This window comes from Myotis lucifugus, unplaced genomic scaffold (genome assembly GCF_000147115.1).
Source record: "Myotis lucifugus unplaced genomic scaffold, Myoluc2.0 scaffold_86, whole genome shotgun sequence".
Taxonomy (NCBI): domain Eukaryota; kingdom Metazoa; phylum Chordata; class Mammalia; order Chiroptera; family Vespertilionidae; genus Myotis; species Myotis lucifugus.
The window spans coordinates 1,215,583-1,242,625 of NW_005871134.1; the positions used below are offsets into that span (position 1 = coordinate 1,215,583).

Here is a 27,043-nt window from a genome sequence, read left to right on the forward strand (position 1 = left end):
GATCCCACCCTACATCCCTTTTCTTGCCTCCCTTCCCCTGCCCATCTGGCAGCAACCCCAAAGGAAGAAAAGCCAGATGGAACAGTCGCCTCCTGGTGGTGGAACGAGGTAGCACACTGTCGGGCTTGGGTCGGACCAGCCAGGAAGCTCTCAGAGGCGCCTCAGTGTCTTCTATCCCAGCCTCCTCTATGCAGCAAGACCAGGAACTTAACCAAAGTCACCCCCGTAGGCTGGGCCCTCTTGGGCTCCCTCCTCTCATATGGAACAGAAAGCCCTGATGTTTTAAAGCAGAGCCAGCGAAACCCAAGCCCATCCTCTTTGGTGTTTTAGAGCTATTAAAACCGGATGAAGGGGAAAAAAAACACAAAACGGGGACCCTTGGGCTGATGCTCTAACCACTGAACAAAACCATCCAGGGCAAGCTCCCACTTTTATAGATAATGTATTTCTTCTTGGCACCTATACAAAATATAATCTTTTTGTATTATGGGCTGAGTCACCCCTTTATATCTCCCAAGGTTAGATATAAAACATGGCCATTTAACTAATCTATATTTATAAAAGCCAAGCGCCTGGAATGACCAGTGGCTATGCCGTGCACTGTGGCAGCCAACTGGCCAGATCAGAGCCCCAATTGCCCCCCCCCACAACTTCCCCCGGCCCCTCCCCCCATTGGCCTGCCCCCAATCGGCCCCCATTGGGGCGGGCCAGCCGGACCCCACCAGAGCACAAATTCATGCACTGGTCCTCTAGTCATTAAAGAAAAAAATCTATTTTAGCTGGAAGAATAAAAGTGGCTATTTTATTCTTTCTCTAGTTCCTATTTCTTTTTCCTCCTTATCTGATTTCCAAATATTCAACCATAATTTCGTTACATTTTGCTTTATTATTCTAACAACATTAGATATTCTCTAGACTGCAGCTTTCAAGCTCCCTACAGAAGGGTAATGTTTGTTTATATCTGAGAATAATAAAAATGACAAACCAGAATCACATTTATTTGGTCTTGCTATGGAACAGAACATAGTAACTACACCTAAGTGGATGGAGTAAGAAATTGGGCTTTGGGGGCTGAATAAAAAAGTTTACTCTGCCCAGCCAGTGTGGCTCAGTGGTTGAGTATCAACCCATGAACCGGAGGTCACCAGCTTGATTCCCTACCAGGGTACATACCCAGGTTGAGGGCTTGATCCCCAGTAGAGGTGTGCAGGACAGCCAATGGCTGTTTCTCTCTCATCGATGTTTCTATCTCTCTATCCCTTTCCCTCCCTCTCTCTCTAAAATCAATAAAAACAGTTTTTTAAAAAAGATTGGGTGGTAGGGGACGGTCTATTCCTCCAAGCAATGTGTAAGTACAGCATCAAAAGTGCACGGAACCCTGGCACAGTTGGTTGAGTGTCATCCCAATGCACCAAGGTTCCAATGTGGATCCCCGGTCAGGGAGCTTACAGGAGGCATCCAATCGATATTTCTCTCTCACATCGATGTTTCTCTCTCTCCCTCTCTCTAAATCAATAAAAACATATCCTTGGGTGAGGATTAAATAAAAATGTACACAGAGCCCTGGCCAGGTAGCTCAGTTGGTTAGAGTGTCATCCTGATACGCCAAAATTGCCAGTTTGATCCCTGGTCAGGGCACATAGAAGCAGCAACCAATGAATGCCTCAGAATTGTACCCTTAAAAACGTTTAAAATGATAAATTATAAGTTATGAGTATTTTACCACAATAAGTTTGCTAAGTAGCTTCACATTCCTAAACCAGTAAAAGATTATGTTTTGATGGTCTGAACATTTTCATTTAAATTTTTTAAATGTCCAATATAAACGAGCAAAATACTCATTTTTCAATTTGCTTTTAACTTAAAAGAAAGATCAACCTTCTTTTACAGGAAGCCTAACAATTTTTCAAATCGAGAGAATTCCAATTTAAATAGTTAGGAAGAGGAGTGAAAGAAGACAAGAAATTACAAAACAAAACACACAAAAAAACCTTGTTTAGGTGTTTCTTCCTCCTTTTTAGTCTCCTCATCATCTAAGCTGGGACTGTCCCGGGAAGAGCTGTCCTGTTGGCTGGAGTTTTTCAATAGTACAGGATCAATTTGTGCTTTCAGGAGTGCAAGAGTCTCAGCCAACTCGTTTCGATTTCTAAACAGGGGAAAAAATAAGGCAACATAAAAATCTTCCTTCTATTCTAAAGAATTTTCAGAATAATACATATTAGAAATTAAAATTTAAAAACAAAAACACTTTAAGAACAACCAAATCACTAGTACAAGCTAAACTGAATTAACTTTGAATTTTAAAATTAAGTATTAGAAATGAAAACATATTAAAATACACTAGTTTCCAAAAAGTAATCTTAAGACTATTCTCTGTATTTATTAGAATGGCAATGCAAATCTCTGGCTGAAAAGAACAGCTAGGAAGAAATTAGGCAAAAATCAAAGTCTGATAATTTTTTAAAGTACTATGCAATAAAAAAATAAATGTAAAACTTGCTTGAAGAAGCATTTCTTTTAATAGAATAATTCAAGTTCTTGATTCATTTGAAAAAAGACCTATTTTCCACCAACAGAGAGAATAACATTTGATATTGTTACAAAATTATGATCCAAGACTTTCTGAGTAATTATGGCAAAAAGTCAGCTGTAATAACACAGTTCAAAAACCTAAGAATTTGGGTTACTGATGTTGTTTTGTCAATTACAGTTTGCAGCTACAGGAAGGAAATTCATTTTGAATCAAAGATACAGGAAAATATAAAATAAATATGATTTTAACCTATATATTTTCTACTTTTACTATCAAAACCAGAGATCTGATATGCTCAATTTAAATGCTATGTTCAAACAAGAAACTTTAGTTGGATATTTTTCCTGCTCAGATAAACACTATGTAACAGTGAAGATAAAAAGGAAACCCTGGACTAAGAGTTGGGACACTTAGTTCTATTTCTGCCACTAAGTTAACTAATCAGCACCAAGAGCTTCCTATCTGTGTTCTCAAAGGCCTCTGTATGCAAATCTAAATCTATGTACAGATAGTCCTCGCGTTACGTCAGACTCGACGTTTCGTGGTTACGTTGCCATCTCCCATTTATTTATATAAAAAAAAAATTCCGCCATTTCGATGTATGTACATATGTGCTTTATGCTTTTCATTATTTATTTACCACAAGTAAGGTCAGGAATTGTTATCTTTCTTTTAAATTTTTTTTACTGTTTCACTTCATTACTGCTGTGAATGTGCTCCATGTGAGTGACGTAGGTGCTTATGTGGGTGAGTTCCAACTTATGGTGAAAATCGCGTTACTCTGTGCCGTAGGAACAGATCTCCGACGTAAACCAAGGACCTACCGTAATTAGTATTAAGATGAAATTACTTGTTTTCTTATCTGTCATGACACATACGCCCTCTATCCTCCTATCCCTTCAACCTCCATTCCAGCTAAACTCTACTCCTTGAGAGCAATGACACTGCCTCATGAAGCAGGAGTTAAAAAATGTTTAATCATCCTATCTAATAAAGAGGGAACATGCAAATTGACCATCACACTGCCACAAGATGGCAGCGCCCAGTCCCTTCAGTCCCACTGGAGTCCCCCACTCCTTTCAGCCCCGCTGCTGAGAGCAGACAGTGTGGCATGGCCCCCAGGCCCAGAAGACAGAGAGCGGACAGCGGGGTGTGGGGGCTTCGTTGGCGCGGCGGCAATGCTCCCAGGCCCGGCAGACAGAGAGTGGACAACGGGGAGTGGGTGTAAGCCATCACTAGGGCATCCCCTGACAGCTCCTGGATTGGAGAGGGTGCAGGTCGGGCTGAGGGACACCCAACCCCGTGCACGAATTTCGTGCACCGGGCCTCTAATATATAATAAAAGCCTAATATGCTAAGTGTCCAGTCATCCATTCAACCAATCAAAGCATAATATACTAATGATATGCTAAGGCCACGCAACCGCTCATTATGACTTGCACTGACTACCAGGGGGCAGACAGTCGACTTGTCAACCAGTTGCTATGACATGTACTGACCACCAGGTGGCAGATGCTCCGACCAGTAGGTTAGCTTGCTGCTGGTGTCCAGCTGATCAGGACTGAGCGAGATGGGCCAGACATGTCCTGGAGCCCTCCCATGGTCCCTCCCCAGCTGGCCAACCTCCCACATCCCTATCCAGCCCAGATCGTGCACTGGTGGGGTCCCTCGGCCTGGCATGTGCCCTTTCACAATCTGGGATCCTTCGGGGGAGGTCGGAGAGCTGGTTTTGGCCCGATCCCACAGGCCAGGCCGAGGGTCCCCACTGGTGCATGAATTCGTGCACCGGGCCTCTAGTAACTGAATAAAATCCCTGTTCCAAAACTATATGGCTGTGTGCCCTAGACAGCTCATCTATCTTCCACTAGGCCTCAGCTTCCTTACCTATAAAAGACTGTATTCTCTCAAGTATTATTAAATTGGCCTCTTAAAAAAGTAATAAAATTGAAGTGATGAATATATTTCAGAAATTAAAATGGCAACCATTCTGTCATTGTGCATGTATTATAGATATCATATGACCATATCCAATTAAATGAACAGTTTAGAATTTTAATTCTCTAATAGTAGAAGGGCAGATTAGATGCTCTTTAAAGATCTTGTCTGGTACTGCCTTCACTTTACAAAAAGGAAAATTAAAAGCTAAAGACACTAAATAAATTTATTTTTGGCAAAGTTCCTATCTCTTAACATCATTAAGCCAACCGGCTTCTAACCTAAGGCTCTATCCACTTAATGTTATTACTTCTCATATTTCATTGAGAATTCCTATTACTTTTTGAGGTCACACCGGGAACTGAAGAATACATTGAAGTTTGTTACTGTACCTATTTAAAACACTTCCAAACATTAGAAGAGAGCCAATATTGCTAGAAAATCCATGCCAATTATTTTCTCTATTCTAAGCAGCAAAGGAATTTAGCAGAAAAATTTAGTTTTCTGTACTTTCACTAAGGCCTAAAGTGGTGATGAAATACTTGTAACAAATATTATTATTCATCCATGGCAATTTTCACTTGAATATTAATTGGAACAACTGTATAATGGCTAGAGCTTAAATATTTGTGTTTTTGAAACCTATTGCAACACTTGCTTAAACCATATAAAACTGCAATAACTATGTATGGTACCAGCTGGGAAATATTGAGGGAAACTACGAAAAGTACATGACTGTCTGACCTGGACAGGGTTGCTCAATGGTTAAGCATTGGCCCTTGTACCAAAAGGTGGCAAATTCAATTCCAGGTCAAGGGCAAGTACCTGGGTTTCAGGCTCTCAACCAGTGGATATATCTCTCTCACATTGATGTCTATCTCTGTCTCTCCTTCCCCTCCCTCCGTCCCTGCCTCCCACTCTCTGAAAAGCAATGGGAAAAATATCCTCAAGTGAGAATTAACAAAAACAACAACAATAAAAAAAAACAAACAAAAAACACACAAAGCTGTACACCTGAAAAAAGTAACAAAATAAAATTGGAAGAAAAAATATACAAAATTGCCATTTTTATAGGTTAAAAATCATAATCATATGGTTTAATGAATTTAACTACTTTTACTCTTTTGTAAGTAACTTACTAAATTTTGTTTAAACTTAAAATAGTTGTTTATCAGTTAATACTTCCTACCTATCTACCTCATATATACTTATGTTATAAATATTACAACAGACAGAAATGGAAATTGCTATTTAATAAAAGTTTTAAAACTGTGGTGATGCTATGGTATTACAATTTTTAAAAAAGACTATTCTTTTAAGTAGTTTTATGTTCACAGCAAAATTGAGAAGAAGGTTCAGGGATTTCCCACATACTCCCTTTTATACAAGTAGAAATACAATGTAAGTTTATTAATTTAATGAAATAAAGAAACAACAATGTGTTAATCAGGTGTTTAGAATTTGGTTTTAAATATATTTTTATTGATTTCAAAGAGGTAGGGAGAGGGAGAGAGAGATAGAAATATCAATGATGAGAGAGAATCATTGATTGGTTGCCTCCTGCACGCCCCACACTGGGAATTGAGCCCGCAACCCAGGCATGTGCCCTGACCGGGAATTGAACCATAGCCTCCTGATTCATAGGTTGACCCTCAACCACTGAGTCACACAGGCTGGTCTAGAATTTGGCTTTAAATAATACTACATAGCTCGGAAAAGTTGTCTGGCACACTGCAGATAGAAATTCACATGTTCATAGGCGTTCTTCAAAAAGGTTTACAGAGATCCAAGATGGTGGCCGACAGGACAGCAGACAGTGTGAGTGAGAGAGAGAAAGGGGAGTGTGTGGACGTGTGGGGCGTTTGTGCAGTTGTGAGTGAGGGACAGTTATATCCCACAGGACTTCTGGGGGCTGGCGGACCAGGTTCCCCTAGCCGGGCAGACACTACCACAGGTGAAATCTCTCCCGGGGAGGCCGCGCCATCTTCAAGGGGAGAGCGGCCTCACCTCCACGCGGGGAGACCTCAGACTCCATCCGGACCCGACAGCCACACCGGCCAGGGACCAGCTGCCTCTGCTGCGAACCCACAAACACTGAGACTCCAGCCTCCCGGCTGCAGGCGCCTAAACAGTTTGTCCAGGGGCAGAGAAAATGGTGGCCGAATACGCGGACAGGTCCAGTGCCTTCTCACAGAGCAGATAGAAGAAACAGCTAAATCAAATAGCATCCACCTGGAATTGGCGAATTAAACACAGCTGAAGAGACAATCGTGGCTGGAAGAGTCAGAGGTCGCATGGAGAGAGGTGGGATTGGGGACCTGGGCTGGAAGGGGAAACGCCCACAGCCGGGAACAGAGTGTCAGAGGGAGACTGCGCTGCACCAAGTCCGAGTACATCGTACATCGGGGAGACGTGTAGCGCTTGACTGTGGAAGGGGGTCCACAGGGCTTCTGGCAGTGGGGGACTCCAGAAAGGCAGCCTTAAGTTCTGCACCGGCCGCACAGTGCAGGGGGGAGAGACAAAGCAGCGGTGACTATGGGGTTAAAAGGGTGTTGGTCATCCAGATATCAAGCTATATTACCAAGCCACGGTTCTCAAAACTGCCTGGTACTGGCACAAGAACAGACATATAGACAAATGAAAGAGAACAGAGAACCCAGAAATAGACCCAAGCCATTATGCTCAATTAATATTTACAAAGGAGGCAAGAGCATACAACGGAGTCAAGACAATCTCTTCAATAAATGGTGCTGGGAAATTTTGTCAGATACATGCAAAAAAATGAAACTAGATCACCAACTTACACCATACACAAAAACAAATCCAAAATGGTTAAATGACTTAAATGAAAGATGGGAAACCATAAAATCTTAGAAGACTCCATAGGCAGCAAAATATCAGACATATGTCATAGCAATATCTTTACTGATACAGCTCCTAGGGCAGTGGTTCTCAACCTTCTTAATGCCGCGACCCTTTAATACAGTTCCTCATGTTGTGGTGACCCCCAATTTCATTGTTACAAATTGAACATAATTAAAGCATAGTGATTAATCACAAAAACAATATGTAATTATATATGTGTTTTCCGATGGTCTTAGGCGACCCCTATGAAAGGGTCGTTCAACCCCCAAAGGGGTCACGACCCACAGGTTGAGAACTGCTGTCATAGGGAAATGGAAACTAAGGAGAACATAAACAAATGGGAATACATCAAAATAAAAGCTTCTGCACAGCAAAAGAAACCATCAACAAAACAACAAGAAAGCTCACTTCATGGGAGAACATATTTACCAATGTTATCTCCGATATGGGTTTAATCTCCAAAATTTACAGGGAACTGATACAACTTAACAAAAGCAAGATAAACTATCCAATAAAAAAAATGGGCAAAGGACCTAAATAGACACTTTTCGAAAGAGGACATACAGAGGCCGGGAGACATATGAAAACATGCTGAAAGTCAATCATAATCCAAGAGATGCAAATCAAAACAACAATGAGGCACCGTCTCACACTTGTCAGAATGGCTATCATCAACAAATCAACAAATGACAAGTGCTGGCGAGGATGCGGAGAAAATGGAACCCTCGTGCACTGCTGGTGGGAATGCAGACTGGTGCAGCCACTGTGGAAGACAGTATGGAGTTTCCTCAAAAAGTTAAAAATGGAACTGCCATTTGACCCAGTAATCCCACTTCTAGGAATATATCCCAAGAAAGCAGAAACACCAATCAGAAAGGATATATGCACCCCTATGTTCATAGCAGCACAATTTACAATAATTAAGATTTAGAAACAGCCTAAGTGGCCAGGGTTGGGGGATCAATCAGGGAAAAAGACATACTTTAAACAATAAAGAAAAAAAAAAGGTTAACAGTAACCCAGCACCAGTTCTCTAAAATCTGTGGTTGTTACCAAAGAAAACTGTGTTCACAAATCCTATACACGCATTTGCTATTGAACAAATGCCACATGTACCACTTTATGTTTATCATAAATAAATGATTGTACATGGAAAGAATATTTTTTTAAAGGAGAAGTACAGGGAATAAAACCTGGAATAATGATCATGAATGACAGGATGTAAAAGATATACCAATGGAATTATGCCTTTCTTCTTTCTGCTGACAAATATTTCTTTATGAAAAAGTGTTTCAAACTTTGGGGTTAGATATATTGTAAGAAAAGCCAATAATTAAAAAGGTTGGGAGAAAAAACAAAAATAAATCTTTATTGAACATTAGCTAGGGTTCCAGTATGATTTCTCATGTATTCCTCACAACAACTGTATTGAGGAAGTGTTATCTATCAACTTTAAGGTGCAGGAAAGAGAGTATAGAGAAATTAAGTGATCTGCCTACAGAAGGTAAATAGAGGAACATAAGTTCAAACACACTTGATAACTCTAACATCTTTGCTCTTTCTCTCACATCATGCATATAACATAAATTTAAAACAGTGTACAAGAGAAGTTATTTTAAGCATGTATGTCTAATCTACACTAATAAAATACATACATGCAAATTGACCGTACCTTCGCTATGCTTTAAGCCACGCCCACCAGCCAATCAGAGCAACTATATGCAAATTAACCCAACCAAGATGGCGGCCGGCAGCCACGGAGCTGGAGCAAGCAGGAGGCTTGGTTGCCCCAATGATGGAGGAAGCCAAGCTTCCCAGCTGCCACAGCCGGCTCTGAGCTCCACTCAAAGCAACAAAGTTTCAATTATAGAAGGTAAATAAACCCCAGATACCTGCTTTCAGCCGGCCGAGGACACGGAGCTGGAGCGAGCAGGAGGCCCATCCTGGCCGGCTCTGAGCTCCACTCCAGGCTACAAAGTTTCAATTATAGAAGGTAAATAAATCCCAGAATAAAAAAAAAAGAAAGAAAGAAAAAAGGAGAGGCTGGGAGCTTCCGTCGCCGGGGAGGCTTGGCCAGCCTGAAAACGGCCCTCAGCCCCTCACCCAGACTGGCCAGGCACCCCAGTGGGGACCCCCAACCCTAAAGAGGGTGTGGCCAGCCTGCAAACAGCCATCAGCCCCTCACCCAGGCTGGCCAAACCTCCATGGGGTGAGGGTTCCCACTTGGGGGGCTTGACCAGCCTGCAAACAGCCATCAGCCCCTCACCCAGGCTGGCCAGGCACCCCAGTGGGGACCCCCACCCTGAAGGAGGTGTGGCCAGCCTGCAAACAGCCATCAGCCCCTCACCCAGGCTGGCCAAACCTCCATGGGGTGAGGGTCCCCACTGGGGGGGGCTTGACCAGCCTGCAAACAAACAGCCCCTCACCCAGGCTGGCCAGGCACCCCATCGGGACCACCACCCTGATCCAGGACACCCTTTAGGGCAAACCAGCCAGCCCCCACCCGTGCACTAGGCCTCTATCCTATATAATAAAAGGGTAATATGCATATTGACCCTAACAGCAGAATGACCGGGAATGACTGGTCACTATGACACACACTGACCACCAGGGGCCAGACGCTCAGTGCAGGAGCTGCCCCCTGGTGGTCAGTGCACTCCCACAGGGGGAGCTCTGCTCAGCCACAAGCCAGGCTGACGGTTGCCAGCACAGCAGTGGTGGCGGGAGCCTCTCCCACCTCCTCAGCAGCGCTAAGGATGTCTGACTGCAGCTTAGGCCTGCTCCCCGCTGGCAAGCTGACATCCCCTGAGGGCTCCCGGGCTGCCAGAGGGATGTCTGACTGCCAGCTTAGGCCCAATTCCCCCGGGAAGCGGGCCTAAGCTAGCAGGTGGTCATCACCCGAGGGGTCCCAGACTGCGAGAGGGCACAGGCCGGGCTGAGGGACCGCCCCCCCCCTGAGTGCACAAATTTTTGTGCACCGGGCCTCTAGTCAATAATAATCATAATTACTTTTCTCTGTCATATTTTCCTCACCTACAAATTAGGAGAGAATATTTCTTACATAAATATGCAATGTTGATATAGGAAATAACAAAAGGGGTGGGAAAACATGAACAGAATCTCACTCAATATATGTATTCACAGAGAGAGATGGTGATTAAATTTTATTTCAGGACTACTTTGTTTATCTCCGTTTAGTAACTTAACTATATGAAGGACCCATATTAAAATATGAAAAAAGGGTGCTGCTAAAACAATCACTCACAAGCTCATTCAATTCATATTTATTCTTAGGGAATGAAAGTTGAGCTTCCCCTGACTCAAACAAATATTCAAAATTTCTATGGATTATTTCTTCAAACAATTAACATTTAACATTAATATACATAAGCCAGTGGTTATAGATCTAATTCTCCCTATTTTAGTGATAGAGACTCTGATATTTTCCAAATTAATACAAACTATGAATATTAATGGAGAAACTGTAATTAAGTTGCAAAAATAGAATATTAGAGACACAGAGATTCTGAAAGGTCCCAGGGTCATTTATTGATTTTTAAAAAGTTGTATTTCAAGGTTTTATATTAAATGTTTTTATTCAAATATATCAGTCAATAAAAATAAGAAATCAAGATTTTAAAAAACAATTATGGTGAAAAAGCACAATCTCCCTCAGATTTCTTCAGAACCCCAGTAAAGAAATGCATACACAGTAAAAATCAAAAGTATACTAAAGTATCAGATGAAATGGGCAAATTAAAATGATCTACACTAATAAAAGAGAAACATGCAAATTGTTGTCACTCCGCTATGCCCACCAGGCAATCAGAGCGACTATGCAAATTAACCCAACAAAGATGGCGGTTAATTTTCATACACAGGCGCGGAGCGAAGACTGAAGGCTCCGGCCAGAGTGAAGACTGAAGACTGAAGACTGAAGACTGAAGAGGCTTGGCTTCTCTGCTGCGGCTGCAGCGGAGAAACCAAGCCTCACTGCGGCCAGACCAAAGGCCTAGGTCCCGGGTGCCGGAGGAAAACCGGTGCCGGCAGCCAGGGAAAGGAAGGTCTATTGCGTGAATCTTCGTGCAATGGGCCTCTATTTGGGAATAAAAAGATAATCCTAATAGAAAACTATCTATATATATAAAAGCCTAAGCAACCGGAACGCCAAAACAACCAGAACAACCGGTCAGTATGACACGCACTGATCACCAGGGGGCAGATGCTCAATGCAGGAGCTGTCCCCTGGTGGTCAGTTTGCTCCCACAGCCAACCTCCTGCAGCCGGCCAACCTCCCCTGGTCCCTCCCCGCTGCTGGCCAATCTCCCACAGTCCCTCCCCCTGTACAGTATGAAGGCCCCGGCGGGCAGCTGGAAGGCCCCCACCCATTCACGAATTTCGTGCACCAGGCCTCTAGTCTATATACATAAAAAGCTAATATGCTAAGTGTCCAACCACCCTACCGGTCGCTATGTTGCGCACTGACCACCAGAGGACAGACCCTCAATGCAGGAGCTGCCGTGACAGGCACTGGCCATTTCCAGAGAAACAGCACCGCAGACCTGGCACCCCCAAAGCAACACTCGGCTTTCCCCAAGTGGGACACAGGCTCCACAACCACCCCGGAGCAAGAACCCACCAAATCGTAGCCAACACTGCTGAGAACCCATGGCGCAAAATGCAGCCCACAGCCCAGCCTAGCCCGGAAACGTTGGCTGTAGATGCCAGGTAATGATGTCACGCAGCAACACCCGGCATCTTCTCCCTAGTGACTAGTGTCCTTGGAGTTTCTTAAGCCCAGGAACATGACTTGCTTTATAGCCTCAGGTGCAAATGCAAACATTTCACATTTTAACCAAATGTCTGTGAAGTGTTTTTCCCATGCCTCATCTCATTTGATCCTCACAGAAGTCCTGGAGTAGGTAGATAGGAGACTCGGTGGAATCCTAATTTCTTTTCATTAGCCGAAAAACGGAGATTTAGAAAGTTTAGAAACTAGACCTGACTGAAAAGAAGAAATGATGGACCTTGAAAATGACTGCCGGTTTTCTCACTGTGCAGAATATAGTCAAGCACTGCTGCAGTTAAATATTTTACCCTTTGTTCTCCCTGCATGATCTACAATAATAATCTGCTTTGTGCTGATATTTACTGCTGTGTTGCTGACAATTACCTGAAAGAGAAGTTGGGGTGCTTCCCTCGGCTGGAAAAAGTTTAGCTACATCAGAAAGCAGGTCTAATTAAGCAAGTTTATCTATATATATATAAAGCTCTCGCTGACGCCAAACGACACTTGTGTTTTGATCTGTCATTGTCGCTCTTGAATTTGGTTGGCACTTCTATTATAGAGAAAGGGCGAATAGCAATAATAAAATATTTCTTCTAATTAATTTCCTTTCAATGTGCACGAATTCGTGCACTGGGCCACTAGTAGCTAAATAAGAACCAAATAATACTATTCTTATATTTTTGTCTAACAATGTTTTTTATTGGGTAGGGGTGGGGGGGCACACATATATTACCAATGTATTGCTTATCTTTTACACTGTGGCTTCCTGAAATACAAGGTATATGTCTTGGTATGAACCACACTGCTAAATATATTTATTTAGTTGACAAATAATGGATATTATGTTGAGCACAAAGCTAGGTCCTGATAATTCTCAAACTTCTGAAAAAAAGAACTACACCAGCCTCAGTGATTATATCTGAACTAGAGGCCCGGTGCACGAATTCAGCCGGCCCCGCCCCATGGTCGAACAACCGGTCAAGGGGACAATTTGCATATTCCCCTTCTATTATATAGGATGAGGCCCAGCGCACAAATTCGTGCATGGGTGGGGTCCCTCAGCCTGGCTGGCAATCAGGGCCGATCGGGGCCAGCTGGATAGAGGGAGAGACCACGGGAGGTTGGCTGCCTGAGGGAGGTTGGCTGTGGGAACGCACTGGCCACCAGAGGGCAGCTCCTGTGTTGAACGTCTGCCCCCTAGTGGTCAGTGCACGTCATAGCTACCGGCTAGCCGTCTGGTTTTAAGGATGGCTTAGGCTTTTATATATAGAGAGAAGTTATCAAAGTAAGGAAAACAGAAATAAATGTAACAAGATTCCAATAAAAGATACCTGACAATGCATTTCCACGATGAGCCATCTTGATCATCTTGTTCTTCTATGTACATTCTGACATTGTGATCTTGATCCAACTGGTACCAGTACATGAGGCCATCTTTGTCTCGACCAATTGGCTGGAGACGCATGGTATCGGCATCTTCCTCATTGATAATATTCTTGAATTTGAGATTGTCATCAAACTGACACTCACAGAGGTACTGAAAAATAGTTAGAACATGGCTTAAGATACCCCACATAAATGTTTCTTCATTAGAGTTAAGTGTGATATGTTTAACCACAGAACTGATTCAAGGACAGAAACAGGAAGAACACATACAGTTTATTAATCTTTTACCATACTCTCCTCCCATTTTTACAACCTGCTTAGAACAACTAATTTAAAAAGATAAATTTCAAGTTAACATGTTACTTTAATGTTATATAAATTTACAGTTTCAATACAATCAATGACACAAAAATCAGTTATATTTCAAAAGCACTGAGTCTGTTTGCAGTAAGTCACCCAAAATGTTTCATGGTGTAAAATTTTCACTGATTCTTTCTCTCTTAAAGCTTTTAAATGAACATTATTCTTGAAGTGGCTATTTGTTTTTGAAAGCCTGAAATATATGCAGTTTTCAAGGAAGGTAGTCTGAATGACAGCTGCCTCTAAAGAAGTATCTTAATAAAAAGATATCTATGTTACTAAATGAGGAACTGACTTAACTTTTTGTTAAATATTTTTATATATAATTAGGGTGTAAAGTCAGGATTCTTCCCTGAGTCTTTCTGCCCGAGCAGATAATACATGAATTTCCTATCTCAGTCTCTTTGTTTTTGCAGCAGTCTCTTTTTTTGTGAAAAGTATTGTTTTCCTTCATTATGCTGGCTACCTTGCTAATAATTAGGGCCAACACTCTGAAATGGGTAGTAAGAGAAAAGGAAACTCAAACTTGAAAATAAATCTACTTTGAGACCTATTTTATTTTAATCTAGTTGGTTTGGTTATGTGGTATGCCCCTAGTCATCTGGAAAACTACCAAATTACTAATTTAGTAAATCAGTAAAAAGATTAACCAGTTTACAGTATGTGTTAGCAATGACTGTGAAGGCTAAAAACAATGAATAAAATTAATTTGGGGCAATTGCTTGCCCATTCTACTACAGAACCTATAAGCCCAGATAATTAAATCTAGATATACTTTTATACTAAAACAAAACCACAATGAATAATTTAAAGAATAGAATTTTGCCACCAAAAAAAATAAAAGAAAAAAATCTAATGTCCTTTTCCAATAATAACAGAAATGTCTACTTTCTAGTTATTTTTCCAATTCAACCAGGAGTGAAAGTGAATTTTTAAATTAAAATAATTGTAACAAATAATAAACTTATTACCTTTAGGAGCGCTAGTTTGCATTCAACACTCATTTCGAGATAGCCTTTCTTCTCCATCTCCCATGCCCAAGTGCTATTAAACTCTTGGCATATCTGTCAGAAAAAGTTAATATCTTAATACATAAAAGTTTTATTTAATAGATAGTTTTGCTGTATGATTATGGTAAGTATTCTTGATATTATATGTTTATAAAGGAAAAAGTCTGTAACAAACAATGCAATCCAATTCCAACCCCAAATGCATACTACTTAAACACACCGAAATGTTTATTGCTGACTGCTGACTAATCTAAGGTAAGTACCGATCTCTGCAGCTCTCTCCTCTGACTATCAAAGATATTATACATATTTTTGTGGCACATTTTCCCAGATGCAAGTAATTATTTGATTCTGTCTCTCAATTTGGCCTGGAAGTTCCTGGATGGCAAGCACAATAGTTTATTAATATCTATGACTAGAACAGAAAATTTAAAAAAACATGCCAAACTATAGGCATATTTAAAATCAAGCTACTTTGCAACTAAATGTTCTCCTATTTATGGGTAAAGATTTCATTGCTTGCCATTTCAGAACTTCTATATCAGTGGTTCTCCACCTTGGCTGCATGTGAGAATCACCTGGGAATCTTTTTAAAATTCTGATTTCTGGGCCTCATCCTCCAGAAACTGTTTCTTTGTTACAAATGTTGTGGCCCCACCCCATAACAAAGAAACAGAATTTCCAGAGGATGAGGCCCAGAAATCAGAATTTTAAAAAGATTCCCAGGTGATTCTCACGTGCAGCCAAGGTTGACAACCACTGTTCTATATAATACTAGAGGTCTGGTGCACGAAATTCGTGAACTGGGGGAGGGGGGGGAGAGTCCCTCAGCCTGGCCTGTGCCCTCTTGCAGTCCAGGAGCCCTCGGCAGACATCCCTGTCACAGTTTGGGACCCCTCGCTCCTTACTGCCCGCCTGCTCGCTGCTCCTTACCACTCAGCTTGCTGCTCCTTAGCGCTGCTGCAGAGGCGGGAGAGGTTCCCGCCACTGCTGCTGCACTCGCCAGCTGTGAGCCGGACTTCTGGCTGAGTGTTGCTCCCCCTGTGGGAGCGCACTGACCACCATGGGGCAGCTCCTGCATTGAGTGTCTGTTCCCTGGTGGTCAGTGCGCATCATAGCAACCAGTTGTTCTGGTTGTTCCGCCATAACGGTCACTTAGGCCTTTACTATATAGAAGGCATAAATTTAAATTTCTAGACTTCTCTCCATATACAAGTATTCCAGGAAAACCAGAGCCATCTATCAGACTGAAAAAAGATTTGGACAACCACTCTACTCAATAATAGGGACTAATCAGGAGAAATGCCATGGGTTCTACGACCTGTGAGCCAGTTTCTTTAGCTATAAAAGGGGAGCAAGAATAATACTGATCTTAAAGGTTATGAAATAGCCCTAGCCGGTTTGACTCAGTAGATAGAGCATCAGCCTGCTGACCAAAGGGTCCCGGGTTCGATTCCAGTCAAGGACACGTACCTTGGTTGCAGGCTCCTACCGGGACCCTGGTCGGGGTGCGTGCAGGAGGCAACCAATCAATGTGTTTCTCTCACATCAATGTTTCTCTCTGTCTTTCCCTCTCTTCCACTCTCTCCAAAAGATCAATGGAAAAATGTCCTTCGGTGAGGATTAACAACAGCAACAACAACAAAAGGTTATGAAATAGACATAAAAATATTAAAGTACCTAGCAACTTCAATAAAATCTGTCTTTATTGCCTTTAGTACCTGGATTTGTTTATCCTAAGAAATCATTCAGATTGAAATTTTTATTTTAAAACTGAGAAACATGAAATTTAGAAAGATTCATTTATCCAGTGAGTCCACAAATATTTACTGAGTACCTACTAGTAGTTGTCAGTAGCTTAAGTCAAGGAGGTGGGGAAGACAGACAACCTGCCATCATGGACCTTACATTGTAGGAGGTAGTCAAACAGGTAAAATTTTAAATAATTCAAGCAGCTCAGGTGGTGTGGCTCAGCATGGTTCCATGCACTAAGAGGTCACCAGTTTGATTCCAAATCAGGGCACATGCCCAGGTTGTGACCTCCATCCTCAGGAGAGGCAGCCAATGTTACTATCTCTTTTTCCCTTTCCCTTCCTCTCTATCTCAAAATCAATAAAAACATAAAATAATTTTTTTTCAAGTAAAGACAAACACTATACTGAAAATAAAATGTGATAGTTTGGGTGCTATTTTGCATTGGGTGCTGAGGGAAAACCTCATTTTATTATTTATTTTTAAATATTTATTTACTGAGAGAAAGGAGAGAGAGAGAGAGAGAGAGAGAGAGAGAGAGAGAGAGAGAGAGAGAGATTTGTTGTTCCACTTATTTACGCATTCATTGATTGATTCTTTTATGTGCCCTGACCAGGGAGCAAACCCTCAACCGTGGCATATCAGGACGATGCTCTAACTGACTGAGCTACCTGTCCAGGGTGGAAAACTTCATTTTAAAAAGTTGACACAAAAAGTTGAGAGATAAAATAGAAATGAGTCACAAGATGATCTGGAGAAGAAACAAGCTAGCAAAAAGACCTTAAGGTTTGGCAAATTAGAAAAAGAGAAAAGATTCGTCAATGTAAATGAAGTAGAAGAGCAATTTTCAACTTGTGTGTGTTTGTGTTGCTAGAATTTTTAAAACATGCAATGCTTGACTATTTTAGTCAGGGGCACTGACCTCTTTTCCCTTAGATAGTCAATTAAATAAAAGACAACAGCCAACACAACACAACACAACAATAACTGTCCGATGTGAATGGATCAAAATTATACCTATTTTTTTTGTCAGATCAGCAAAAAATATTACATATTTTTTGGTGTGTGCAGAATTTTAGAAATCAGTTTGTGTGCCATGAGGTGAAATGATTGAAAACTGCTGAAGCAGAATAAGGGAGAAAGTTAGCAGCAGATAAAGTTAAAGAGGTAACCAAGAGCCAATATATATAGGCCAGAGTAAGGAATTAAGATTTTATTTCAAATATGATGAGAGGCCAATGGAGTGTTTTATTTTTCATTTTTTAAATATTTCTTTTTATTGACTTCAGAGAGGAAGGAAGAGGGAGGGAGAGAGAGAAACATCAAAGATTAGAGAGAATTATTGATCAGCTGCCTCTTGCATGCCGTACTGGGGATGGAGCCCAGGACTCAGGCATATGCCATGACTGGGAATTGAACTGTGACCTCCTGGTTCATAGGTCGATGCTCAACCACTGAGACACTCCAGCCAGGCCTAATGGTTTTAAATTGATAAATTTATCATTTATGTTTCAAAAATAGCTGTCTTACTTTTTAAAAAAAGATTGTAGAGGGGAAGGAATGGAAACTAAAACACCAATTTTAAGGCAAGAGATAATGATGACAAGAACTATGTTGGTAGTAGTGATAACAGAAAGAAGTAGACAGCTGTATTTTAGAGGCTAAATCATAAGGACTTTTGATAGAATGGATGTGGATGGAGGGTGATTGGAAAGAAAACCCAACGGTGACATCTAGATTCCTTGGCATGAAAAAATGGAAGAATGAAAGTGCTTTTAACTAAGGTATTAAGAGAATACCTGAGAGAAGGGAGTTCACAAGAGATCGCTAATGAGCTTGAGGTAAGGGTCTTTGCTCAAAGTTACTGGTTCATAGATCTTTCCACTGGATCTTTTCAAATCTGAGTCAAGAAGAATTTTTGGCTGAGCACTGACAAGTCAAGGGCTATGTCTACTCTTCTTCATATCCCTAACCTGGGACAAAGTATGAAACATATAAAAATGCTTTAATTTAAAAATTCTATTGCCAAAACCGATTTGGCTCAGTGGATAGAGCGTCGGCCTGGGGACTGAAAGGTCCCGGGTTCGATTCCGGTCAAGGGCATGTACCTGGGTTGCGGGCACATCCCGTGCAGGAGGCGGCTGATCGATGTTGCTCTCTCATCGATGTTTCTAACTCTCTATCTCTCTCCCTTCCTCTCTGTAAAAAATCAATAAAAATATATTTAAAAAAATAAAAATAAAAAAATAAAAATAAAAATTCTATTAAGTTAAACACTTATAATTTCTATAGCCAACACATCTTAAAGAATATTATAAATTCTTACTAGACTAATAATAGCTAGCATTTATTTCATGTTTACCATGTGCCGACTACTGTTCTAACTGCTTTAAAATATATTAACTCAGTCAATTCTCACAAGCGTTAGATAGATAGGTACTGCTATCCTCAGGAGGGTATGTGCTTCAGCCAAAGAATAAGAGAAATAGGAATTACTATCTTTAGTCATTGCTGATGAAATCAGTATATATTTAAGATACCAATCAGGTCAGCTGTCACCAATGGAGATGTGGACAAGGGCCAGACTGAGAATTATAAATCATCTAACTCCATTATTTATACTCAAATTACACCTCACCAAGTCTCCCTGATCTAATATTTAAATATGTCCAACTGTTTTATAAATAATAGTATTTCTGGAGGACTGAACCAGACATTTACTGAGCACATTAAGTACTGGGGGGTGAGGGGCAGAGATGAATTAACAGTCAGTCTCAGCTCTAGGAAATTCAGAATTCAGAAGGAAAAAAGGGGGGGGGGCATGCAAAGTCATGTAAACAAGTAATCAGTGAGTTATCCACCAACTAAGTAACTGATATAATTATAAACTATGAAAATACAGAGGAGAGAAACCCTAATTCAGCCTATGGATAAAGGGAAATTAAAGAAGGTTTTATTCAAGTGATGACATTTTTCTAGGATCTGAAGGATGACTGAGGTCTTACCAGACAAGGAGATAAAGAGCATTTCAGGAAGAAAAAAAACACAATATGTAAAGCAATAGGAATGTGAGTGATGATGTGTCAATGTGAAGGTGAATAGAGGAACTCTTTATGTTGAGTCCTAGATCCCTGGATCTTGAGGACTTGGGGCCGGGAATGGGCGAGACAAGGCTGTGAAGGAAAGTAGTGAGCAAGGCTGTGAAAGTAGATCATGGCTTATAAATATGGGGACTCAACATGTGTTTGGAAGAACTGATGGGAAATAGTTCTGTTGCACTGTGCAAGACAGACAGAGGATAAACTCTGAGGTTAAAGAGACCAATTAAAGCCTATTTTGCAACAATTAAAGAGAAAGGTAATGAAGCCTGAGTTAAGCTTGGCTGAGGATACTCTAGAAAAGGCAGATTCTGATTGGTAGTGCATTTATCTTACAAAAGCAGTAACATTTTCTGTTTAATAATAGAGGCCCAGTGCACAAATTCATGCATGGGTGGGGTCCGGCTGGCCTGGGTCAGTGGGGGGCTTGGGGGGAATAAAGGGAGGGGACATGGGAGGTTGGCCGGCCAGTCCCACCCACAATTGGGGTGGAGGGAGCCGATTGGGGGTGGGGCTGGCAGGGGAGAGGGGGCGCCCCCTAATTGGGCCTATTGGCCTGCTGCAGTGCGTATCATAGCAACCAGTCATTCCGGCATTCTGGTCACTTGGCTTTTATATATAGAGACTAGAGGCCCGGTGCACAAAAATTTGTGCACTCGGTTGGGGGGGGGTCCCTTAGCCCGGCCTGTGCCCTCTCGCAGTCTGGGACCCCTCAGGGGATGACCACCTGCTGGCTTAGGCCCGCTCCCCGGGGGATTGGGCCTAAGATGGCAATCAGACATCCCTCTGGCAGCCCGGCAGCCCTCGGGGGATGTCCACTTGCCAGCGGGGAGCAGGCCTAAACTGCAGTCGGACATCCTTAGCACTGCTGAAGAGGCAGGAGAGGCTCCCACCACCACCGCTGTACTGGCAGCCATCAGCCTGGCTTGTGGCTGAGCAGAGCTCCTCCCATGTGAGAGCAACCTGACTACCAGAGGGAAGCTCCTGCATTGAGCATCTGGCCCCTGGTGGTCAGTGTGTGTCATAGTGACCAGTCATTCCCAGTCCTTCTGCTGTTAGGGTCAGTTTGCATATTACCCTTTTACTATATAGGACAGAGGCCTGGTGCACGGGTGGGGGCCGGCTGGTTTGCCCTGAAGGGTGTCCCGGATCAGGTTGGGGGTCCCGCTTGGGTGCCTGACCAGCCTGGATGAGGGGATGATGGCTGTTTGCAGCTGGTCACACCCCCTTCAGGGTGGAGGTCCCCACTGGGGTGCCTGGCCAGTCTGGCTGAGGGGCTGAGGGCTGTTTTCAGGCTGGCGGGTGACTGAAGCTCCCAACCTCTCCTTTTTTTCCTTTTTTTTTTTTTTTATTCTGGTATTTATTTACCTTCTATGGCTGTCACTGGAGCTGAGAGCTGGCTTTAGCTCTGAGGCGGGCTCCAGCTTGAGACCTCGGCTGCTGAAAGCAGGTATCTGGTTTTGTTTGGGTTCTATAATTGTAACACTGTTGCGGTCCTGCTCACTCCAGCTCTGAAGGCTGAAAGCAGGTTTCTGGAGCTTGTTTAGCTTCTATATTTGCAACATTGTTTCTTAGACTGCAGCTCAGAGCTGGGCGGCGGCAGGCGGGGAACCTTGGCTTCCTCTATCACTTGAGCAAGCAAGCCTCCTGTTCGCTTCAAGCTGCCTGGCTGCGGGCCGCCATCTTGGTTGGTAGTTAATTTGCATATCTTGCTGATTAGCCAATGGGAAGGGTAGCGAAGTTACGGTTAATTACCATGTTTCTCTATTATTAGATAGGATATGGCTTTACTATTTACGATATAATTTTCTCATACAGTATTTCATTAGAGGTGGGTATCCTGTAAAACGACAAGATTTTTGAAAGCAAAAGGAAGTTTGATTTATCTTTCCATTTCCTACAGTACCTACCAAAAACAGAATCTTGCTAATAGTGGCACAATAAATATTTACTGTATCAACGTTCTCTGGTATAACTACTGATATAATCTACTATTATAAGGGAATATATGGGAACACTGCCTATGAGAATGCTTTAAAGGTTATATAAAAAGGATGTTTCTTTAATTCCTTAAAAATACATACATGAAAAAGTTCAATGGCAAGTTTTCTCAAGCATCATGATTTTGAAAATCAAAAGAACACCAAAACCCCAACAACTGACCAGATGTGCATGCATTAATTAACTAGTTCATTCCATAAACATTTTATCAGGAATTTACTGTGTGCCACAGTGCTTGACACCAGGATAAATAAGATACTACAACTCCTGATAAGGAGCTCAGGATTAGTGGGACAGGCAGCTGGAATCGCAGTTAACCTATACATTGGGCACATTTATACATGTCAAAAATTTGAGAAACTATTCTCAAAAGCAGTCTGTTTAAAATCTTAATCAAGAAAAAGGTGCTCTGAAAGTATGTGACATAAGTCTAACATGAAAAATAAAATGCCTATCATAGCACCTTCATATTTTAGGTACGATTAATCATAAACCTAAAATACACCTCAATGGAAAGAATGTAAGTACCTCCTTCCATGTAATCTGCTTTATATCACTCATTTAGACATAAAGGGCAATAAGACTTTAGTATCAAACAGGTTGAGAGGCAAATCCTGGCTCTCTATCATCAATGTGATCTCGAGTTAAGGCAATTACCTCTCTGAATTTCAGGATCTTCATCTGTAAAATGGAGGTTTTGTAGCTAGTAAAAGAGATGAGATAAAGAAGATGCCTATCAGATACTCGCTGTACCATAGCTCCCTTATATAAATGCAAACCTGAAAATGGTTCTAGAGAATCAACACAAGAACCAATTGGAACACGAGGAGAAATAGAAGGAATCAAAAGTTGGCAGGAAGTAGATCAGTGTTCTTCAAACTGTACATAAACACTGTTTCATGACACTTTTGTTTTGCATATAGATAAACATATATAAATAAATGTGTCTACAATTTCAATAAAATGACTGGTGGCTGATTTAATTTCCTGCCTTCATTATCTGGGTAATTAACCCTATGTTATACTAAATGGCTTCCCTTGTTGTGCTCTGTATCCAATACTGCAGTGTTTACATTAAAGCTGAGATTACTGCTAGATTTACAACTGCTTTTGTATTTTTATAAATTTTATTGTGGACATATATATATAATAAAAATAAAATTTGCCATCTTAACCATTACATGTACAATTCAGTGGCATTAATTACATTTACAAAGTTGTATAACCACTACCACTTTTTATTTCCAAAACTTTTTTATCACCCAAACAGACACTCTTTAGCCATTAAATAATAATTCCCATTTGCCTCCCACTTGCAGCACCTGGTAATCTATAATCTACTTTTCTGTCTCTGAATTTGCCTATTTTAGGATAGTTCATATAAGTGGAATAATCCTATATTTGTCCTTTGGGTCTGGCTTCTTTCACTTACCACATATAAGAACTTCATTCCTTTTTAAGGGTGAAAAATATTCCACTGCATGAATATATCACATTTTATTTATCTATTTATCTGTTGATGGACACTTGGGTTGTTTCAACCTTTGGCTACTATAAATTATGTTGGAATACACATTGGCATACAAATATCTGTTTTCAATTATTTTGAATATATAGCTAGGGTGTGGAACTATTTGGTCCTATGGCAATTCTATGTTTAGCTTTTTGAGAAATTGCCAAACTTTTTCACAGCAGCTGCACCACTTTGCATTCCCATCAGAAATGAGGCTTTTACTATCTCTATAACCTTACCAACACTTAGTATTGCCTTTTCTTTTCTTTTCTTTCTTTTCTTTTCAACAAATAGCCATTCTATTAGGTGTTAAGTGATATCTCACTGTAGTTTTGATTTGCATTTCCCCAATGACAAATAATGTTGAGCATCTTTTTAAGTGCTAATTTATTGATCTTTGTATATCTTTGGAGAAATGTCTACTCAAAACTTTTGTTCATTTTTAAATTGGGTTGTCTTTTTGTTGTTAAGTTTTAGGAGTTCCTTTATAGTCTGGATATTAAATTTTTATCAGTTATATGACTTGCAAATGTTTTCTCCAATTCTGTAGGCTGTCTTTTCACTTTCTTTGTAATGTCCTTTGATGCACAAAAGTTTTTAATTTTGATAAAGTACAATTAATCTATTTTTTCTCTTGTTGCTTATGCTTTTGGTGACATATCTGAACATCTATTGCCAAATCCAAGATCATGAAGATTTATCCCCATGATTTATTCTAAGAGCTTTAGCAGCCCTAACCGGTTTGGCTCAGTGGATAGAGCATTGGCCTGCGGACTCAAGGGTCCCAGGTTCAATTCCAGTCAAGGGCATATACCTTGGTTGTGGGCACATACCAGTAGGGAGTGTGCTGGAGGCAGCTCATTGATGTTTCTCTCTCATCGATGTTTCTAACTCTCTATCCCTCTCCCTTCCTCTCTGTAAAAAATCAATAAAATATATTTTTTTTAAAAAAAGTGTTTTAGCACTTTTATTTCAGTTGTTCATCCATTTTGAGTTCATTTTTGCCTATGGTATGAGGTAGAGTGTCTGCTGCATTTTGTAAGTTGTTAAATTTCAACAAATATTTATTTTCACACTATAAGCAACAGTCAAAAGACGTTTTTGCAATACTCCATTAAGTACTCAATAAATCTTATATAATCAGTCCTCTCATTTTAAACTTAGACAAAAATCAAGAGACATGTACATATCATTAATATAATACTTTTTAATGTGTTCTTAAAGTCTTTATACTTAGGAACTTTTACTTAGGAGGTCCTATTTTTACTTCCCAGGCTTATCTGCTTAGCTCAAGCAATGGGAAAGACCTTTAAATTTCTATTTTTATGTAACTTCTTTCAAAACACCCTGATATTAGAGTTATAGGTATGGTTTACTAGGTAAGTAACTGGCTATGAAAGAGCAATACTTCTGAGTATGTAACAGAAAGTTCATGACCAATACAAGTGTGCACACTTGGAACACACCTCTGGAGGGGAGAAGCAGGTTCCTGCAGTCTACTCAAAGACACTTTTGCAATCAAAGAAAAATAGCAATAATAATTACATCTGTCTCTTAGCAATTACTAGTACTCTGAGGCTAATCATGCTTGATTTCCTTTAAAGAACAATTTATTAAAACCTGGCTTTCCCATTACTTTTCAAGGCCTTTATATGGGCAGGAGGCAGGGCAGTAGAAAAGCAAAGGCAGAGGTATTAAATTTGTTGGAGGCGGATATCTGTTTATTAACATGGCGGTATTCATTACCTATGGCTAAGATGTCTGAAACTGCTCGTGTGGTATCGAAAAACATTAACCAAAGGAAATAGAGGAGTTTCATGGAAATATGACAGTTAATTGGCAGAGAAATTTCTTTGTGACTTACTAAGTAAAAGGAATATGAAGCTCAATAAGGCCATGGCCTACCTGACTAGGGAAGGGGTTAATGGATGCTCATTAGTTGAAATTTCCACTCACTGCATTTCTTTATCTTTAGAAGGGTAATTTCACCTTAGAAGTAAAAAAGTCACAAGCTAGATTTTCAGGTCCCTTTACATTCTGGATAATATTGGAGAATATATGTTGGCAAATGCAGGATAAATAAATGCCCTTGATTGAGTACCTAGACACCTTTCTCTTTCCCTCTCTTATCAGTTACCAAGACTTACTGATTCTACCTTTAAATTAGCTCTCATATCCACTCTCTCCTCTCTGCCACTATTACAAAAACCATAATTCAGATGTCTTCACTGCTTAGTTGGATTATCACAATAACTTCCTTTCAAGTGACCCCGAGTCCACCACTCACTGCCACTCTCTAGGTACTTAACATTACAGTGAAGTTAAGCAATTGGTAATTTCCTATCAAATTTCTACTCATTAGCCCTGGCTGGTGTGGCTCAGTTGGTTGAGTGTTGTCCTGTGCACCAAAAGGTCGCCAGTTTGATTCCAGGTCAGGACACATGTCTAGGTTGCGGGTTTGGTCCCCAGTTGGGATGTGGGGGGGAGGCAACCAATCAATGTTTCTCTCTCACATCCATGTGTGTGTGTGTGTGTGTGTGTGTGTGTGTCTCCCTTCCTCTCTCTAAAATAAATAAAAACATATTTTTTAAAATTTTCTACTTATTTTATAAGTCTTAGTTCAACTGTTTTAGGGATCCACTAACAAAAGATGACAAAATATGCCAACACTAACTGATCTGTGGTAGCTAACTGGTTATGCTTAGCAGGAAAAGCTTAGACTGGAGATATATATATATAAAGAACATGCAAATTAGGTCGGGACGCCGTAATGGTCACAACCAGTACCCCGAGCCTGAGAGAACAACACACAGGCGCAGCCCAGAGCCTGAGAAAACTACACACAGGGGGGCGGGCCGGCCCCCTGCATCCCCAGAGCAGAGGCAAGGGGTTGTGCCCAAGCCGCTGCTGCCGTCAGGCCCCAGCAGCCCCAGAGTGGAGGCAGGGGGATGTGTCCAAGCCGCTGCCGCCACCCGGCCCTAGCAGCCCCAGAGCAGAGGCAGCGGGGCGTGCCCAAGCCGCTGCTGCCGCCCTGCCCCAGCAGCCCCAGATCAGCCCTCAGAGGGAGGCCAGACTGCAGCTTAGGCCCGCTCCCCAGGAGAAGTGGGCCTAAGCCGTCAATAGGACATCCCCTGAGGGCTCCCAGACTGTGAGAGGGGGCAGGCTGAGCTAAGGGACCCCCCCCCCCGTGCACAAATTTTGTGCACCGGGCCTCTAGTCCTATATAATAAAAGGCTAATATGCAAATTGACCGAATGGTGGAACGACCGGTCACTATGCCACACACTCACCACCAGGGGGCAGACGCTCAATGCAGGAGCTGTCCCCTGGGTCAGTGTGCACCTACAGGGAGAGCGCTGCTTAGCCAGAAGCCCTGAGCCAGGCTCACAGCTGGTGAGCGCAGCGGCAGTGGCAGGAGCCTCTCCCACCTCTGTGGCAGCACTAAGGATGTCTGACTGCCGTCAGTCGGACATCCCCTGAGGGCTCCGGAACTGCAAGAGGGTGCAGGCCGGGCTGAGGGACCACCCTCCCAGGTGCACAAATTTTGTGCACTGGGCCTCGAGTCTGTTATAAGTCAAGAAACAGGCTTAACAAATGCCAGATATTAGCTCTGGATTTAAACAGAATTGTAGCCCCGTTGGCATGGCTCAGTGGTTGAGCATCAACCTACGAACCAGAAGGTCACGGTTCTATTCCTGGTCAGGGCACATGCCCGGGTTGCAGGCTCTATCCCCAGTGTGGAGCATGCGGGAGGCAGCTAATCAGTAACTCTCTCGTCACTGATGTTCTATCTCTCTCTTC

At 41.7% G+C, this 27,043-nt stretch overlaps 1 protein-coding gene across 7 annotated transcripts in view; it reads right to left on the reverse strand.

Annotated features, from left to right (window-relative positions):
• RSF1 (remodeling and spacing factor 1) overlaps nt 1-27,043 on the reverse strand; it is a 118,632-nt gene that overhangs the window by 41,408 nt on the left and 50,181 nt on the right. For 6 of the 7 annotated variants that reach the window (XM_023755904.1, XM_023755905.1, XM_023755903.1 and 3 more), the window contains exons 3-5: nt 14,840-14,932; nt 13,454-13,659; nt 1,992-2,146 (exon numbers count right to left, since the gene is read on the reverse strand). In XM_023755904.1, coding sequence (XP_023611672.1) covers nt 1,992-2,146; nt 13,454-13,659; nt 14,840-14,932 — 454 coding nt within the window. The remainder of the gene's footprint in view (nt 1-1,991; nt 2,147-13,453; nt 13,660-14,839; nt 14,933-27,043) is intronic. The other variant, XM_023755907.1, reaches the window with a different exon arrangement.